The sequence below is a fragment of the Coenobita brevimanus genome, chromosome 31, assembly GCF_032717465.1.
Source record: "Coenobita brevimanus isolate Jiangsu-jjx chromosome 31, ASM3271746v2, whole genome shotgun sequence".
In the NCBI taxonomy this organism is placed as follows: domain Eukaryota; kingdom Metazoa; phylum Arthropoda; class Malacostraca; order Decapoda; family Coenobitidae; genus Coenobita; species Coenobita brevimanus.
Window position 1 is genome coordinate 8,157,022 of NC_136984.1, and position 21,359 is coordinate 8,178,380.

General features: G+C 42.4%; 1 protein-coding gene across 1 annotated transcript in view; it reads right to left on the reverse strand.

Annotated features, from left to right (window-relative positions):
- LOC145395416 (uncharacterized) overlaps positions 1–21,359 on the reverse strand; it is a 149,017-nt gene that overhangs the window by 59,372 nt on the left and 68,286 nt on the right. Inside the window, exons 3-4 of the mRNA XM_080269020.1 lie at positions 10,087–10,154; positions 6,261–6,387 (exon numbers count right to left, since the gene is read on the reverse strand). Of these exons, the coding sequence (XP_080125146.1) occupies positions 6,261–6,387; positions 10,087–10,154 (195 nt within the window). The remainder of the gene's footprint in view (positions 1–6,260; positions 6,388–10,086; positions 10,155–21,359) is intronic.

The following is a 21,359-nucleotide window of genomic DNA, read 5'->3' on the forward strand; positions in this document are numbered from 1 at the left end:
GATACTTATATTGAGAAATAAACCGTATGAGGAACGTTTAGAAGCCCTGAATCTCTTTACCCTAACAAAACGGAGGATACGAGGATTTTTAATTCAAGTATTCAATATATTCAAAGGACACGATAACATGGCTGTCGATAAATACTTCACAGTTGATCACTCGAATTACACTAGAGGCAATGAGCATAAACTAATTGGCAAACGATTCCAGTCACATGAAGCTAAGCATTTCTTCTTCAATAGAGCTGTAAATTTATGGAATAAAATGCCCTCCAAAGTAGTAAATTGTAATGCAGTGCATACCTTTAAAGGTCGCCTGGATAAGTATTTGGCATCTAACCCCCAGCTTAATATGTTTACTCATGAATAAAACACTTGTGTATGTATAATTTTCTATTCTATTTTATTTTAGTTTTTTTAAAGCCTGGACCAATATATTAAATGCAAATATAGTACATGCACAGACTGAGATATGCACAGATAGCCCTGAGTTAACGGTCACTACTCATCCTTTCGACCTGTGATGGGCTGTGGATCACTGAGGGTCCCTGTTAGTTACTCGGCCATCATTGGGATTTTTTTTAATGTACCAGGGGACACTGCTTCAGGAGGTGACTTGTGTGCTTGTCCCACCTGGGAAAGTTCCTAGTCTCAGTGGAATGAACGGAGCTGTGGCCTGATTGACTGCCGCCTAACTTAATAGCGCCAGGAAAGGCTGCCACACCACCCCTGTATATACACACTGTGCACTGTATAATTTCCACAGTGTGTTCGCAGACGCCCCGTCAACTCAACATACCCGTACATAGTGTCATGCAGTAGTTATTTATTTATTAGATTGTTCATATTACTTTACTACTTTCTCTTTCAGGTTATTCATACTGGTAGCTTATACAGTAGACAAAGTATTATAGGATGTAGCTTTTCCTTTTCAGCGTTTCCTATCAAATTTCCATGTCAGTTTTTCCCTGCTTCATGGTGATTTTTCTCACTTTTTCTTGCTAGTTATAACTGCAGGGTGTGGAGGTGGGGGCAGTCTTCTTGCTTTACTCTCCTTATCCTTCAGCACATAGAGTTAGATCTCGTATTCATAGTCTACTCTGTAACAAACACCCTCGAAAGGACCATAAGGTCTGTTGCTGTTTGGTGTCCTTTGTACTCCTTTGTACAGTAAACTTGTCTAGTTTTGTTTGGTTCCCTCACATGTTGTTGTGGGAGCAATGAGAGGGTGGATACATTAGCTAAAGCTGTATCTTCACGACGGTCCCCTACCAAGTACCTGCTTCCCACTTCCGATATGACGCTTCCTTGAAGTATGCGACATGTGCTTGTTGACAGAGACAGTGGGATGCTATTGCTCATGAGAGATTAAAGGGAAATTTTAAGAAGGTACTTTTGCCGAGGGTTCTCTCCTCCATACCTCAGTGATTGGAGGTGTCTGTTGCCCAGCTTTGCACTGGGCACTCACAGCTTTCTCATGGGTTCCTGATGTGTGGAGGGAATCAGCCGTATTGTGATGATTGCCTTGTTCCCCTTAATGTCCATCACTTGCAGTCTAGAGGAAATATGTCAGGAATTCCCCCATAGGTATTGGGAGGCGGATGGTGCCTACTGTCTGTCCCCGATGCATGAAGGAGCAATGACTATTTCACTCTTGTTTTTAGTTTTCTTCAGGAACCAGGCTTCCTACCACTTTTATAGGTAGCTGATATTTCATTAATTATTTTGCCGTCATTTTAGGTATTTTTACATAAATCAATTTTCTTTTGGTATGATTGTTTTGAGGATCGTTTACCTTGTTGTCCAGTGGCATTTGACCCTGGCAGTTGCATCACCAGTTTTTTATTGTATTTAATAATCAGTCAGCGGAATAGGGCGATGGTGCCGTACATCTTCAATAAGATTGATGAAATTCGGTGAAGAAAAGAGATGGAATAATAATAATAATAATAATAATAATAATAATAATAATAATAATAATGACAGATGCAGTGATCACCACATATAGGTGGAGATCAATAATAACAAGTATACGGATGAAGACAAGGATCTCCACCAATGGTAATAGATGGACATCAACTAGAAGACTGTAACTGCCGAAGACAATTACTGCTCTCCATCTGTGAAAATATTGCTGAACTTAGTTTTTCTATAAAAACTCACAAAACGATGACCAAATTGCCATGAAAATGTATACATATCTAGTCCAAGACCAAACAAAACTTCTTAGGCCAAGAAATGCCTCATATATATATATATATATATATATATATATATATATATATATATATATATATATATATATATATATATATATATATATATATATATACCGGTATATGATAGAGCAATTGAACTGGGATGTCCGAAATATCGTAATGCCACGTATGAATGACCTTCAAATTTTTCAGTGCAAATGTCCGGAAAATGATTTTATCACAGGTTTTCTTTCTATCTTGATGTATCTACAGTATAATAGTTTTGGTGTAAGTTTAGGTTAAAAATTCATGAGTAGGACAAGATCACTGAAACTCGGTCAGTGTATTATTGTCATGCTGCTGTAAATCCTCAGTAAGTATGATGAAATAAACAAATGAAAAATGATGGAATAATAACAATACTCACTAGAAGAGTAACCGTCAAGAACATTTACCGATCTCCACCTAGCCTTTGGGAAAATAACTGCTGACGGGCACAACTTTCCTTTTCTTTGTTAGAACTCAAAAACAGTTGGGCAAACTGCATCCAAAAAGTAAACAGGATCAGGCAAAACGTGTGGGGGAAAGGTGCCATAAAGTTATGTTTTCTTTTCTCCTGTATGGAAGAGCAATTGAAAAGTGTGATGTTCGAAATATTCTAATGTCTGGCATGAATGTCCATTAATATATTTTTTTTAATAAAAAAGTTTTGAAAATGATTGTATCACGAGATTTCCTTCCATGTTCATTTATCAACAGTAAGTTTGAAGTAAACTGAAGTTGAAAATTCATGATTATTGGACATATCTGAACCTGGGACCTTGAAAAGTAGGTCAAGGTCTCTGAAAATTCGTCACAGAAAACTCAACGATGAGGTGGACGAACGAAAGAAAGGGGGAGGGGGAAGGGACGGTAGCAGAAGAGAACTAACTATTTTTTAATACAAGAAAGAAGGAACCAAAGGCGAGGGGCCTTCAAATTGCTCTTTTCAAGAAGAAAAAGAAAAACGAGAAAACAGAGAGCCAAATTCAAGGTCCATACATTTCAAGATGCCTGGACACACTGCGTTTGAAAGACTGGCCATCGTAGGCAGTAGGAAAAACAGACGGAGGGACACAGTTCCAGTATTGACCTGTTGCATAGATGAAGGATTGAGAGTAGCGGTTAACCCTTGCATTAAAGAGCTGGACACAAAAGGGATGAGAGTTTGATGCTAGACGGATGCTACGTGCCCGCCATAGTGTTGGAGGGATGCAGGAAGACAGTTCAAAAGAGCAGTGACCATTGAAGTAGCGATAGAAAAGAGATAAAGATGCAATAGTGCAACAAAGAGACAGAGTTTGAAGGGAGCCAGTAAGAGGACCAGAGTTAATGAGATGAAAAGCCTTGACTCCACCCTATTGAGAAGAGCTATGTGTTGGGAGCCTCCTCGCACATGCCAGTTGAACTTTACACAGGGGCGACTAAAACCCTTACACAATGTCAACAACTTTGCAGGTGTAAAGAAAGTATAGCACAACAAATTTCTTGGAAGCAGATTTTAAGATCTATCTATCTATCTGTCTATAGCCCGACGCCCTAATCCCGCAAAGGGTGGCCGCAGACAAAACGCCTCCAAGTCACTCTGTCACCCACCATTTGACTACCCTCCCCCCAACTCACCCCCCCCTCCCTCATATACCTCTCAACTCCGTCCCTCCACCTCATCCTCGGTCTACCCCTCCCTTTCCCTCCCTCCCTCCACCTCACCTACATACACCCTCTTAGTCTTTCATTCTCTATTCTCTCCACATGTCCAAACCACCTCAGTGTATTTCTCCTAATCTTCTCAACCACATCCACATCTACCCCACAACGTTCCTTCACTTCTTCATTCGTCAACCTGTCCCTCCACGTCACTCCACATGCTCCTCTCAAGTAACTCATTTCCACTGCTCTCACTCTTGACTTGTTCCCCTCTTGCAAGGTCCACGCCTCGCTTCCATACGTCAGAGTAGGGATCACAATGCCATCATGCAGTGACTTCTTAACTTCCATACTCACCTCCCTATTTCTCATCACTGCTTTCAGTGTACCAACAACCTTCCTTCCCTGCTGTACCCTTTCAAGTACTTCATCCCCCAAAGTTCCATCCTTACTCATCACACTACCCAAATACTTGAATGCACTCACATTCTCCATATCCTCACCATCCAACCTCACTGCACACTCTGTGACTTCATTCCTCTCAAACACCATAACTTTACTTTTGTTTACATTAACTTTCAGCTTCCTCCTCCTACACACTGTCCCAAATTCATTCACCAAACCTTGCAACTCCCATTCATCTTCACTCTACAATACTGTATCATCAGCAAACAGCAACACCGGAAGCTTCCAAATCTCACCCTCATTCATTAGGGCCAGCCCCACATCCACTGCCCTACCTTGCACCTCCTTTACAACCCCATCCATATATATATTAAACAGCCATGGAGACATCACACACCCCTGTTTCAGTCCCACATTGAGATCAAAGAACTCACTCAGAGAGATGTTATATTAACTTTACAATATAAATACCGAGACAATGAAACCCCAAGTATGTTGAAAGGTTATGAAGGTGGATATTGTTAAAACTGTAGGGTAGGCCTACTCCTGTGAAAGATTTTGTTGCATTGATAGATGATAGAACTAAGTATAAAAACTTTTTTTTTCTTTTGCCCAAATCAGAGATATAAGCCAAGTCAGACATTAGTTGTGCCATAGCCTCATCCCGTGTTCGTTGAAGAAACTGCTGAGATGGACGCTGCAGGAAGCGAATGGTAAGGTGAAGGGTGGAATCATTAACATATGAGTGAATATGGTTAGGTGTACAGATTAGGTCATTGGTGAATAAAAGGAAAAGAGCTGGAGATAGGAGAGAGCCCTGAGGAACACCACTATTGATGGCTCTACGAGAAGAACGGTGGCTGTGTACAACAGCTGCTATAGAACAAGCAGAAAGGAAGCTAGCGATGAAGGTGTAGATAGAAGGATAGAAACCGCAATAGGGTAGTTTGGAAATTAAAGATTTGTGACGGACTCGATAGAAAACCTTTGGGATGTCAAGTGGAATGGCAAAGCTTTCGCCAAAGTCCCGAAAGGAGGATGACAAGGATTCTGAAGGGTAGGTGTGAAGATCACCAGCGAAGCGTTCCTGACAGAACCCATACTGACGATCAGGAAGAAGGTTGCGATAGGAAAGATGCTTTAAAAAACTTTTGTTAAGAACAGACCCGAAAACTTTTGAAATACAGGATGTTAAAGTAATTGGGCGATAGTTAGAAGCTGTGAATTGTCACCCCTCTTTGGGTCAGGCTGAACGAGAGCAAACTTCCAGCAAGAAAGAAAGATGCAAGTTGATATAAAAAGACAACAGAGTTTACAGAATCACAGTTCTTTAGGACAATAGGAAGGATCCCATCAGGCCATATGCCTTGTTAGAATTTAAGCAAGTGATGGCAGAAAATATATCAGTAATTGAAGAAATTTTAATTTCAGTTATGAGGAAGTCAGAGGAGGGAAGAGATGGAGGGTCATCACCTGAATCTTTTGAAAAGGAATTCGAAGGGAAAGTCTGAACGAAGATTTCTTCTGTATCAGTAGAAGAAATAGCTACAGAGCCATCAGAACGGAAAAGAGGAGGGAAGGATGATGAGGTAAAGTTGTTAAAAAGGTTTCTGGGAAGGTGCCAGAAGGAGCAGGAATAATTCGAATTGGAGAGTTCAGAGCATTTAGTATGGATGAAATTATTTTTAGCAGAGCGATGAGCAGACTTAGCACGATTCTGGGCAGAAGCATAAAATAGATGAGATTCGGGGGTGGGTTGGCTCCAGTATCTTTTATAGGCCTTCTTGTTGTGAACACCATTAGAACAAGCGTGATTAAACTTTTTTTTTTTTTTTGCATTAGTCAAAGGATATGATAAAGGAATGTATGCTTCCATGCTCGAGATAATAAACTCCATCATGTGCATGCCACACTCAGATGGCTCTTGGCAATGGAAGCAATAATCATTCCAGGGAAAATCAAACAACTTACCAGCCAGAGTTGGAGGGATCTTCTCTAAATTGATATGGGCGTTGAAGAGCTCGGAGCATTCAGAAACATAACCAATTCCAGCTTCGTAGGTCTCCTGATCCACATCACCGTGGATTTTACTTAGGATCTGTGGAAATAGTTATAAAGAATCTTAAGTATTTGGTCATAAGGGTGCATCCTGATTACGAGGGGGCTGAGGCGGGCTGGAGCGTTTGAACATCCGAACTCTTGGCGAGTAGGCTGGTGTTGCCATGGCGACGTCATCACCCTTGGCAACTGCAGGCGGCAAGATCCCTGGCAGTAAAAGAAAAAAAAAATCGTAGACGGCATTCTTAAGAATGTCACAGTTGCTGGAAAACATTATGCTGGAGTACATTCTGCTTCCTGAAAGCCACATATTGCCCTAGACAGGGTTTAAAGCAGAGAATTAGTTTTATTTATCACAGGACAGAAATTTAGAATAATGAATAAACAAGAATTGTTTTGATAAAGCAGTATAGATCACTAAATGTGTATGCATCCTACAGTATAACATGATTACTGAAGAAGCGGTAGGGTGCAACAGCTAGTCCCATAGGTGATATAAAAGAAAATCCTGGTAATGTGCGGTTTTAGAACCCAACAGAAGAATGGTACTCAGTAAAGGGGAAAAATGAGAGACATTCGCAGAGTACTTCTTTTCAGATGAAGGCTCAGTACCTTGGAAAAAGAACATAGGTTTTGCTTACATACCCATCATTAGAGCTTTGAAATAGTCCTATAACTTTATTACTGCAATTTTCAGCCTAATATCTTGGTTATCTCTCAGAATAACACGTATAACTCGTGTAGTGTACAGTTTGTTTTGCCTTGTAATAGAAATTCATGGACAAAAAGGCTATCACCAGATCAGTATGTGTATATGTGTACACAAAAATAAACTGACTAGACACATTTTTTTTTTGTATTATTTCGTATTTACACCCAACTCACTGACAAGAAAATGGGCTAACTCACCTAACACTATAGGCATTTTCTATGGCACTTCCGTCGTACATCATCCGTTGATGAGTTATGCAATTTATATTGTTATTATTTTCAATAGTACAGTAGAGAGCCATCTTTCCCCTGCAGTGGTCGGACAGTTGTGTGTGTTCGTTTGTGCGTGTTATGTGTGTGGGTGGATAAAGCGCATGCGTCGCACATGATTCAGCCAATCACAAAGTAGAATTTCAAACGTTCCACGCTAGGAGGTTTGGTTAATGTCAGGGGTGCCAGTTAGGAAGCACGGCCAGGGCTGGGGGGGGTCTGGGGGGCGAAATCCCCCAGTTAGGAAACAAGAACTCCCTAAGAAACATAAAATTATATTTTTCCGAAGGATTTTAGTGTTTTTGGTATGAAATTGAATCCAGTTTCAGTCGGAAATCACTCGTTTTTGCATGTTTTCCCCACTCAAAACCCCGCTTTCCGACAGGTCCCCCATTATTCTTGGAGGGGGGAGGGACCGCAAAAAAAAAAAAATAATAATTTCCGACAGGAATGATTATCAGATTCAAACGAAAAGCACTAAAATCCTTCGGAAAAATATAATTTTAAGCTTGTTTGGGAGTCGGGTGTAAATACGAAAATTTACCTTTTTTTCTTCAGTCCTCTTCCACTGCTCTGTTATTGTGCATCATACGGCATGTCTCCTATACAAATGATGTTAGTGAAACCTCAGTGTTAAGTTGCACTATATCAGTCCTGCCTGCTTTGCTTCAAAGTTAACTGTCAACTCTTCCTGGGCAAATCCATGCATGCTCATGCTGGTGGTTGTTCGCAACCGATGGCAGTGTGGCCAGGTGTTTTGTTCTTCTGGTTCACTTAGTCATCCAGTTATGTTGGCAGCACGGAGGAGAGTTCGTTGAAAAATAATTCGGCACCATCGCACCTTTCCTTGGGAGTAGATGAAAGAATTAGGGTAATCAGACCAAAAAATCATCAGAATAACCGTGTTTTGACATTGAGCCAAATTTATACCTAACAAACTTGGGTCCAACCTAATGTTAAAAAACCATAATCCCTGATTTTCTTTGGGAGGATGACAAAGGTGCAACGTTGCTGATTCTCTTCTCGAGGCACTCAGACATTGCTATATGACTGGATGACTAAGTGTACCCGAAGAAAAAGAATTGCATGCAGCTAAGGATACGAGTTACTGTGATTTAAAATCTCCCTCCTCAACCCGCTCTGGCTCGGAAGTGCCTGCCCACTTTCAGTCTGGATGCACCCTATCACAGCCACTTCCCCGTAGACCAACATGGCAATAAAATAGGAAGGTAAGAAAGAAGTGTTAGTAAGCTTCCCCACCGCACAAGAAACCCGCCTATAGAACTAAGCTGATGTTTTCTTTCCCATCTGAGTTTCATAATCAGACTGGAGTAACCTTATCTCATTACGGTACTAGAGGTCACATGGTAAAAAAGTAAAACACATAAGTAAATAATTAAGACCAATTAGTTTACAGTTGCAATAGGTCTTGCAGGGTGGGTCTGGGTTGACTATTCCTTTCGTTCTATACATAAGGAGATAAGATCATAAGTAGAGAAGACAACTGCAGTAAGCCAGTTGGCTCCTGTTAGGCGTCTCTTCCAGCAGTGGAACTAAACTACTAGAATAAAACAGGGATAGCAAAGAAGAAGGCTCTCTCACGCCGACCAACCCCTCCAGCCGAAACCGGCAGGAAAAGGTGAGAAAGAACACCACTCAGTATAGAAAAAAAACTGACGTAGGAATTTTATAGTAAAGTGCAAGAGTTGATTCATGCAGGTAGAATAAATCCGCTAATCACCATAACATAAAGATTCATCTCACTCCAACTCCAACTAACGAGTCTAACCAGATTGTGAAGCAAGTTATTTTTAACCTGACTTATTAAAGACAGATATTTACCACCATGTTATTTTTTTTTTCAGTTTACGGTATATCTGGAGTGCTGGAGAGGGACCCCTTCACCCGGTGGCACCTGACATGACTATGTGGCTCCACTGCCTGGTTATACAAACCTCGCTTAACTCACACCCCATCCACCAAAAGGAGGATGTGATCTGCAAGAGAAGGGTAACTTCAGCCTGAAGCCACTGGGTTCACATTCATATGAGTCTGGGGTTACAACAGCTACTACTACTACTACTATTACTACTACAACTACTGCTACTACTACAAATGCTACTACTGCTGCTACTACTACTACTGCTGCTGCTGCTGCTGCTGCTGCTGCTGGACGTCCGCTGAGGGGGTGCGGTGATATTCGTCAATACTTAACATATTACATGAGAACTCAGTTGCAAAATATATTACAGATTGTCATGGCTTAATTTTTTCCCCACTATTGACTCGATTTTCATTATGAAGCGTCTTCTAACTGTACTGAAGATAAAAGTATACACAGCCAACATTATATACAACTGAACCCTTTCAGTACTTGTTGATGTTTAGTACAATAGTAAAGGCTTTGCAGAAATTCCAAAAAGATTATGAACAAGAGTCTGAGAGAAATACAAATTAATAGATAAATAAGTAAAATTAATTAACTAAAAATTGCCAGTGGAGCATCCCTGACTGAATTCATATCGACGGTTAAAGAACATTAATTTAACGAATGGAAAGATGCTTCAGAATCATTATATTTAAGATAGGTTGAAAGGCTTTAGAAATAAAAGAGATGAAACTTTTCGCGATAACAACAGGTTTGATAAAATGATGTAGAGAGAGAGAGAGAGAGAGAGAGAGAGAATGTGGTATGTCCAGCGTTTAACAGGTCTAGTAATGAAGGTAAAGCCAAAATAAAACTTGTGAAATATGTTACCTGGCTACATTTGTCCAGCTGAGACTGGCAAAACTCCAGCGTCCTTGGTTTACTGCACTGAGTTATCGCTGGGGAGAGGAAGGAAGTTATTGTGAGATTTTGACACATGAATGCAGTGGAATTTATTGTAAGATTCTAACATATAAATAAAGTGCTGCGGCGGTAAATATTGCTACACACCAGCATCACCGTCTCTCTCTCTCTCTCTCTCTCTCTCTCTCTCTTTCTCCACACACACACATTATATATATACACACACTTAGGCTGCATCCTCCTCCAAAGAAAGGGGAGTAGCCGAGACAGGACGACACACTCCCAATTCAGTCATCCACACACACATTTTTTCATATGTTTTCCCGAAGGTGAAAAGGGACAGATCCTCACTACACCACACAGCACGAGGGTCAACTGCGCAGTGTAAGCAGCGACATCCGCAGCTGGGCCCAACAGCAGAGCTGGTTTACCCCTACCACATCATAATGGATCCATCCCCTTATCCACACCTGACCTGATCAGCTGGTCAGACAAAATGCAGGATAATATCCCTACAGGGCGGCGTCACCATTTATTCATCCACAATGTCTCTCTAATCTTTCCTATCATGTGCAGCAACTCTTCCATGCTCTACGGAAGTCCCTCTTGCTTCTAACGCTCTCTTAACACTGTCCGTCCATTCAATTCGTGGTCATCCTCTCAGCCTTACACCTCTCATATCCTATTCAGTTATCTTTATCACCAATCGCTCTTCAACCATTCTCTCCATATGCCCAAACTGTTGCAGTACTCTCTGTTCAACTCAGTCAGCCATTATCTGCGTGACTACAGTTCTCCTTCACACTTCATCATTTTTTACTCTATCCATACGCGTCACTCCACGCATAATGCTGAGACACCTCATCTCCATCACATTCAAACTTTTCCTTTCTGCTACACCCATATTCCATGTTTCAGCCCTAAATAACGCAGTTGGTACCACTGCCTCCTCATAAAGTCTTCTCCTTTCATCCATTCTAAATGAACGACATCTAAAAACTTTTTTCAGTCCTCCCAAAACCTTTCCTACTTCATTCATTCTAACCTTCACTTTTACATCTATCCCTCCATCCACAGCAACATGTGACCCTAAACACTTAAAACACTATACATCCTCAAATAACTCACCATTCAAAACTACATTCATCCTCCTACCATCTACCAACCTCGTATACTTCATCACATTACTTTTATTCTCATTTACTCTCACTTCCTCCTTTCCACTCTTCTTCCAAGCTCCTCTACCAAGTGTCCCAATCTCTCCTCCGAATCATCCACATATGCAGTATCACCCGCAAACAGCAACTGATTCAAATTCCACTCACTGCCATCAACATTCACCAGACTCAAACCTCTACCTAACACTCTCGCATTCATCTCTCTTACAACACCATCCTATTTATCTATATACCTAGGGTGCTTCCCCCAAGGAAAGGGAGGTAGCCGAGACAGGACGACACACTCCCCATTTACTCATCCATTCAAACACATTCATTCGCATCTTAGCCCCAAGGGAAGAACGGACAGATCCTCACCGCACCACACCGCACAAGGGTCAACTGCGCAATGCAATCAGTGACATCCGCAGCAGGGCCCGACAGCAGAACTGGTTTACCCCTGCCACATCATAACAGACCCATCCCCTTACCCGCACCTGACCTGACTAGCTGATCAGACCAAATGCGGGAGAATATCCCCTCAGGGCTGCGTCATCACTTATTCATTCACAATTTCTCTCCATTTATTTCTGTCACGCACAGCCAATCTTCCTTGCTCAACAGACATCCCTCTCGCATCCAGTGCTCTCTTCACACTGTCCATCCATCCTATTCGTGGTCTTCCTCTCAGCCTTACACCTCTCACATCAGATCTAGTTATCTTTTTCACAAATCGCTCATTTTCCATTCTCTCCATATGCCCAAACCATCGCAACACCCTCTGCTCAACTCTACCAGCCATCTCCCGAACAACTCCAGTTCTCCTTCGCACTTCATCATTTCGCACTCGATCCATACGCGTCACTCCACACATACTCCTCAGACACCTCATCTCCATTACATTCAAACTTTTCCTCTCTCCTACACCCATATTCCATGTTTCAGCCCCATATAACGCAATCGGTACCACAACACCCTCATACAATCTTCTCTTTACATCCATTCTAAGCGAACGACATTTAAACACTTTTCATTCCTCCCAGCACCTTTCCTACTTCATTTATTCTAAACTTCACTTCTGCATCTATTCTTCCATCCACAGCAACATGTGACCCTAGATATTTAAAACACTCTACCTCCTCAAGCAACTCGCCATTCAATGCTATATTCATCTCTCTATCATCTACCAACCTCGTACACTTCATCACTTTACTCTTATCCTCATTTACTTTCAATTTCCTCCTTTCACACACCCTTCCAAACTACTCTACCAACTGTCTCAATCTCTCCTCTGAATCAGCCACCAGTGCAGTATCATCTGCAAACAGCAGCTGCTTCAGATTCCACTCTCCACCATCAACATTCACCAGACTCAGACCTCCACCTAAAACTCTTGCATTCACTTCCCTTACAACACCATCCATGTAAATATTAAACAACCAAGGCGACATCACGCATCCCTGTTGCAGCCCCACTCTCACGGGAAACCAGTCACTCACTGCATTTTCCACTCTTACACACGCTCTATTATTTACATAAAAACTTTTCACCCCTTTTAGTAACCTACCATCAAGTCCATACAATCTTAAAACAGTCCACAAAGCCTCCCTATCAATTCTATCATACGCTTTCTCTAAATCCATGAATGCCCAAAACACATCATTGCCTTTCGCTAAATAGTTTTCACACACTTGTCTCACAGCAAACACGTGATCCACGCATCCCCTCCCTCTCCTAAAGCCACACTGCTCTTCACCAATCACTCCCTCTGTACCCTCTCTAACTCTCATAGTTAACACTCTACCATAAACCTTAACTACAACACTCAACAGACTTATACCCCTAAAGCTAGTACATTCATACTTATCACCCTTGCCTTTATACAACGGGACCACACAAGCACTTGCCCAGTCAATTGGCACCATACCTTTCACAAAGCACACATTCAACAATCTTACTAACCAATCAACAATGGTCACTCCACCATTCTTCAGGCATTCCACAGCACACCCATCCATACCTGCAGCTTTCCCTGTTTTCATCTCCTTTACTGCCGTCTCCACTTCCTCCTTCGTGATCAAAGAATCATTCAACTCTCCCAACACATTTATTCCTTGCACCCTTCCATCCGCCACTATCTCAGCCACCCTTCACTCCTCTACATTTAACAATCTTTCAAAATACTCTGCCCATCTCTTCCTTACTGCATCCATCTCAATTAACATCCTTCCATCCTCTGCTTTTACTCGTTCTTCCTTCCCAGACTCTCCCTTTCGCACCCTTTTCACCTCCTTCCAAAACATTGTCTTATTCTGTTGAAAATTCTCTGTAAGCCGCCTACCCCACCTCTCATCTGCTGCCACTTTAGCATCACGCACAGCCCTTCTCAACCTATTCCTCTTTTCCTTATACCTTTCATATGACATCTCATCCTTCCTCTGCAGCCACACTTCATACGCACGTCTCTTCTCAGCCACAGCCATACTTACTTCCTCGCACCACCATTCACTTCCTTTTCTTACACCACCACCCACACGTCTCACACCACACACCTCTTCTGCATGCCCCACCACAGCACTCTTAAACAACTGCCATTCCTCCTCCACACTGCCATTTTCCTAATCTTTCAGTGCGTTCCACTCATCTTTCAATTTCTCCTGATACTCTATCTTTTTCTCTCTTTTATCCAACTCACTCACTTTCAAAACCTCCCTGCCACACCTAACCCTCCTAGCTCTCACCCATCTCTTACCTACTCTTAACTTTCCCTCCACCAGGTAGTGGTCAGATATACCTCCACCCTCCCCTCTCAGAACTCTCACATCCAACAATCTTCCTATTACATTCCTAGACACAACCACATAGTCCATCAAAGCTCTATCAACAACCCTTCCACCCTCCTGTCTCACCCATGTATACTTATAAATATCTTTCTTCTCAAACAGCGTATTTCCAATCACCATCTCTCACTCAACACGCATCGCTATCATTCGTTCCCCATTTTCATTTCTTCCAGGCACACCATGCATACCAACTACACCTTCAATTGCTACATTTCCCACTCTAGCATTCAGATCTCCATCATTACCACATTCACATTCGCTCCAAAACTCTGCAGACACTCATCAACATCATTCCAGAAAGACTCCCTTTCTTCTTCATCCCTTTCACTACCAGGCCCATATGCACTCACAAACACCCACAACTCACGTTCAAATTTCGCTTTCACCCACATCAGTCTTGATGACACCTCCTTCCATTCAATCACACACTGCTGTACTTCCGGACTCACTAACAAGGTCACACCTTCTCTTGCCCTTCCTCTATCAACACCTGACGATCTTCCATTCACACTTCCAAACATAGACTCACCCTTCCCTTTCATCTTCGTTTCGCTCAAAGCTAACACATCCAACATTCTTCTCACAAACATTCTTCCAATCTCCTCCCTTTTAGCCTCAACTGTACTACATCCACGCACATTCATAGACCCAATCTTCAGGGTACGGGGATAACTCCATCCCCCATCCCTTTCTTAGGCCTGTTTCTTTTTAGGAACTAAAAAACAGAGGAGGGGGTCCCTAGTCCCTCACCCCGCCCCTTTTAGTCGCCTTTTACGACACGCAGGGAATACGGTGACAGTATTCTTCCTAACACAACCTGGTCGCAGAGTAGTAGTACCACCCCGTAGTGCGGCCAGATTGTGTTCTCCCCGCCACAGGGGGGGACACAATCACACCACACATCCCTGCCGCAGCCTCACTCTCACAGGAAATCAATCAGTCATAGTATTTCCCACTCTCTTACACACGCTGTACTGTTGACATAAAAACATTTCACTCCTATTAACAACCTATCCTAAAGTCCATACAATCTTTAAACTCAAACACACACACACACACACACACACACACACACACACACACACACACACACACACACACACACACACACACACACACACATATATATATATATATATATATATATATATATATATATATATATATATATATATATATATATATATATATATATATATATATATATATATATATATATATATTAATAACAGAACGAAGGAAGGAAAAACAAATGAAAAAAAATAATAATCCACACACCAGATCACTGGTGTCCTCTGTTCATAAAATATCTGCAACAGTTACACTTGATCAGCTGTGGGTTGAAATTTGGAGGGAAACAACTCTGGGGAAGCGAGTTCCAGAGAGATGCAATTCGGGGAATGAAAGAATTCTGATAGGCAGAAGTTCTGCAGTATGGCTGAGTGACATCCAGTCATGAGCGCTATCAGATGCCAGAGTAGCACGAGGGAAGGCATGGAGAGGTGGCACCATGGACGCAACTACTTCTGAGCATTTACCGAAAATATATCTATAAAATAATGCAAGGGAGGCAACATTCCTTCTTACTTACAGGGGAAGTAGTTTATTTGTAATGGCAGGGTTGTTAAAAATTCTAACAGCTTTGTTCTGAATTTTATTTAGTTGTTTTAATGCAACCTCTCCACATCCATTCCACAAGGGTGAGCAATATTCAAGCTGAGAGCACACATGACTTATAAATTATAGCCAACTGCTCATCAGGGAAGAAGTTACGGACTCTGTAGAATAATCCAAGCTTCTTTGAGGCGGTTTTAACAAGTGATCTAACATGAGATGTCCAGCTGAGGGCATTGTTAAGTGAGACGCCAAGAATTTAAATACTTTTGGAGATGGGAATATTAGTTGCACTGAAGGTAATGTACGAATCTGGCAATATCTGTCTATCAATCTCTATCTATTTATATACCTAGGCTGCTTCCCCCAAGGAAAGGGAGGTAGCCGAGACAGGACGACACACTCTCCATTTACTCATGCATTCAAACACATTCATTCACATCTTAGCCCCAAAGGGGAGAATGGACAGATCCTCACCGCACCACACCGCACAAAGGTCAACTGCGCAATGCAATCAGTGACATCCGCAGCAGGGCCCGACAGCAGAACTGGTTTACCCCTGCCACATCATAACAGACCCATCCCCTTACCCGCACCTGACCTGACTAGCTGATCAGACCAAATGCGGGAGAATATCCCCTCAGGGCTGCGTCATCACTTATTCATTCACAATTTCTCTCCATTTATTTCTGTCACGCACAGCCACTTTTCCTTGCTCAACAGACATCCCTCTCGCATCCAGCGCTCTCTTCACACTGTCCATCCATCCTATTCGTGGTCTTCCTCTCAGCCTTACACCTCTCACATCAGATCTAGTTATCTTTTTCACCAATCGCTCATTATCCATTCTCTCCATATGCCCAAACCATCGCAACACCCTCTGCTCAACTCTACCAGCCATCTCCCGAACAACTCCAGTTCTCCTTCGCACTTCATCATTTCGCACCCGATCCATACGCGTCACTCCACACATACTCCTGAGACACCTCATCTCCATTACATTCAAACTTTTCCTCTCTGCTACACCCATATTCCATGTTTCAGCCCCATATAATGCAGTCGGTACCACAACACCCTCATACAGCCTTCTCTTTACATCCATTCTAAGCGAATGACATTTAAACACTTTTTTCATTCCTCCCAGCACCTTTCCTACTTCATTTACTCTAAACTTCACTTCTGCATCTATTCTTCCATCCACAGCAACATGTGACACTAGATATTTAAAACAATCTACCTCCTCAAGCAACTCACCATTCAAAACTATATTCATCCCCCTACCATCTATCAACCTCGTACACTTCATCACTTTACTCTTATTCTCATTTACTTTCAAATTCCTCCTTTCACACACCCTTCCAAACTACTCTACCAACTGTCTCAATCTCTCCTCTGAATCAGCCACCAGTGCAGTATCATCTGCAAACAGCAGCTGCTTCAGATTCCAATCTCCACCATCAATATTTACCAGACTCAGACCACCTATAACTCTTGCATTCACCTCCCTTACAACACCATCCATGCAAATATTAAACAACCAAGGCGACATCACACATCCCTGTCGCAGCCCCACTCTCACGGGAAACCAATCACTCACAGCATTTCCCACTCTTACACATGCTCTACTATTTACATAAAAACTTTTCACCCCTTTTAGTAACCTACCATCAAGTCCATACAATCTTAAAACAGTCCACAAAGCCTCCCTATCAATTCTATCATACGCTTTCTTTAAATCCATAAATGCCCAAAACACATCCTTGCCTTTCGCTAAATACTTTTCACACACTTGTCTCACAGCAAACACCTGATCAACGCATCCCCTCCCTCTCCTAAAGCCACACTGCTCATCACTAATCACTCCCTCTGTACCCTCTCTAACTCTCATAATTAACACTCTACCATACACCTTACCTACAACACTCAACAGACTTATACCCCTAAAGCTAGTACATTCATACTTATCACCCTTGCCTTTATACAACGGGACCACACAAGCACTTGCCCAGTCAATTGGCACCATACCTTTCTCAAAGCACACATTCAACAATCTTACTAACCAGTCAACAATAGTCACTCCACCACCTTTCAGGCATTCCACAGCACACCCATCCATACCTGCAGCTTTCCCTGTTTTCATCTCCTTTACTGCCGTCTCCACTTCCTCCTTCGTGATCAAAGAATCATTCAACTCTCCCAACACATTTATTCCTTGCACCCTTCCATCCGCCACTATCTCAGCCACCCTTTCCTCCTCTACATTTAACAATCTTTCAAAATACTCTGCCCATCTCTTCCTTACTGCATCCATCTCAATTAACATCCTTCCATCCTCTGCTTTTACTCGTTCTTCCTTCCCAGACTCTCCCTTTCGCACCCTTTTCACCTCCTTCCAAAACATTGTCTTATTCTGTTGAAAATTCTCTGTAAGCCGCCTACCCCACCTCTCATCTGCTGCCACTTTAGCATCACGCACAGCCCTTCTCAACCTATTCCTCTTTTCCTTATACCTTTCATATGACATCTCATCCTTCCTCTGCAGCCACACTTCATACGCACGTCTCTTCTCAGCCACAGCCATACTTACTTCCTTGCACCACCATTCACTTCCTTTTCTTACACCACCACCCACACGTCTCACACCACACACCTCTTCTGCATGCCCCACCACAGCACTCTTAAACAACTGCCATTCCTCCTCCACACTGCCATTTTCCTAATCTTTCAGTGCGTTCCACTCATCTTTCAATTTCTCCTGATACTCTATCTTTTTCTCTCTTTTATCCAACTCACTCACTTTCAAAACCTCCCTGCCACACCTAACCCTCCTAGCTCTCACCCATCTCTTACCTACTCTTAACTTTCCCTCCACCAGGTAGTGGTCAGATATACCTCCACCCTCCCCTCTCAGAACTCTCACATCCAACAATCTTCCTATTACATTCCTAGACACAACCACATAGTCCATCAAAGCTCTATCAACAACCCTTTCACCCTCCTGTCTCACCCATGTATACTTATAAATATCTTTCTTCTCAAACAGCGTATTTCCAATCACCATCTCTCACTCAACACGCATCGCTATCATTCGTTCCCCATTTTCATTTCTTCCAGGCACACCATGCATACCAACTACACCTTCAATTGCTACATTTCCCACTCTAGCATTCAGATCTCCCATCATTACCACATTCACATTCGCTCCAAAACTCTGCAGACACTCATCAACATCATTCCAGAAAGACTCCTTTCTTCTTCATCCCTTTCACTACCAGGCCCATATGCACTCACAAACACCCACAACTCACGTTCAAATTTCGCTTTCACCCGCATCAGTCTTGATGACACCTCCTTCCATTCAATCACACACTGCTGTACTTCCGGACTCACTAACAAGGTCACACCTTCTCTTGCCCTTCCTCTATCAACACCTGACGATCTTCCATTCACACTTCCAAACATAGACTCACCCTTCCCTTTCATCTTCGTTTCGCTCAAAGCTAACACATCCAACATTCTTCTCACAAACATTCTTCCAATCTCCTCCCTTTTAGCCTCAACTGTACTACATCCACGCACATTCATAGACCCAATCTTCAGGGTACGGAGATAACTCCATCCCCCATCCCTTTCTTAGGCCTGTTTCTTTTTAGGAACTAAAAAACAGAGGAGGGGTCCCTAGTCCCTCACCCCGCCCCTTTTAGTCGCCTTTTACGACACGCAGGGAATACGGTGACAGTATTCTTCCTAACACAACCTGGTCGCAGAGTAGTAGTACCACCCCGTAGTGCGGCCAGATTGTGTTCTCCCCGCCACAGGGGGGGACACAATCACACCACACATCCCTGCCGCAGCCTCACTCTCACAGGAAATCAATCAGTCATTGTATTTCCCACTCTCTTACACACGCTGTACTGTTGACATAAAAACATTTCACTCCTATTAACAACCTATCCTAAAGTCCATACAATCTTTAAACTCAAACACACACACACACACACACACACACACACACACACACACACACACACACACACACACACACACACACACACACACACACACACACACACACACACATATATATATATATATATATATATATATATATATATATATATATATATATATATATATATATATATATATATATATTTAAATAACAGAACGAAGGAAGGAAAAACAAATGAAAAAATAATAATCCACACACCAGATCACTGGTGTCCTCTGTTCATAAAATATCTGCAACAGTTACACTTGATCAGCTGTGGGTTGAAATTTGGAGGGAAACAACTCTGGGGAAGCGAGTTCCAGAGAGATGCAATTCGGGGAATGAAAGAATTCTGATAGGCAGAAGTTCTGCAGTATGGCTGAGTGACATCCAGTCATGAGCGCTATCAGATGCCAGAGTAGCACGAGGGAAGGCATGGAGAGGTGGCACCATGGACGCAACTACTTCTGAGCATTTACCGAAAATATATCTATAAAATAATGCAAGGGAGGCAACATTCCTTCTTACTTACAGGGGAAGTAGTTTATTTGTAATGGCAGGGTTGTTAAAAATTCTAACAGCTTTGTTCTGAATTTTATTTAGTTGTTTTAATGCAACCTCTCCACATCCATTCCACAAGGGTGAGCAATATTCAAGCTGAGAGCACACATGACTTATAAATTATAGCCAACTGCTCATCAGGGAAGAAGTTACGGACTCTGTAGAATAATCCAAGCTTCTTTGAGGCGGTTTTAACAAGTGATCTAACATGAGATGTCCAGCTGAGGGCATTGTTAAGTGAGACGCCAAGAATTTAAATACTTTTGGAGATGGGAATATTAGTTGCACTGAAGGTAATGTACGAATCTGGCAATATCTGTCTATCAATCTCTATCTATTTATATACCTAGGCTGCTTCCCCCAAGGAAAGGGAGGTAGCCGAGACAGGACGACACACTCTCCATTTACTCATGCATTCAAACACATTCATTCACATCTTAGCCCCAAAGGGGAGAATGGACAGATCCTCACCGCACCACACCGCACAAAGGTCAACTGCGCAATGCAATCAGTGACATCCGCAGCAGGGCCCGACAGCAGAACTGGTTTACCCCTGCCACATCATAACAGACCCATCCCCTTACCCGCACCTGACCTGACTAGCTGATCAGACCAAATGCGGGAGAATATCCCTCAGGGCTGCGTCATCACTTATTCATTCACAATTTCTCTCCATTTATTTCTGTCACGCACAGCCACTTTTCCTTGCTCAACAGACATCCCTCTCGCATCCAGCGCTCTCTTCACACTGTCCATCCATCCTATTCGTGGTCTTCCTCTCAGCCTTACACCTCTCACATCAGATCTAGTTATCTTTTTCACCAATCGCTCATTATCCATTCTCTCCATATGCCCAAACCATCGCAACACCCTCTGCTCAACTCTACCAGCCATCTCCCGAACAACTCTAGTTCTCCTTCGCACTTCATCATTTCGCACCCGATCCATACGCGTCACTCCACACATACTCCTGAGACACCTCATCTCCATTACATTCAAACTTTTCCTCTCTGCTACACCCATATTCCATGTTTCAGCCCCATATAATGCAGTCGGTACCACAACACCCTCATA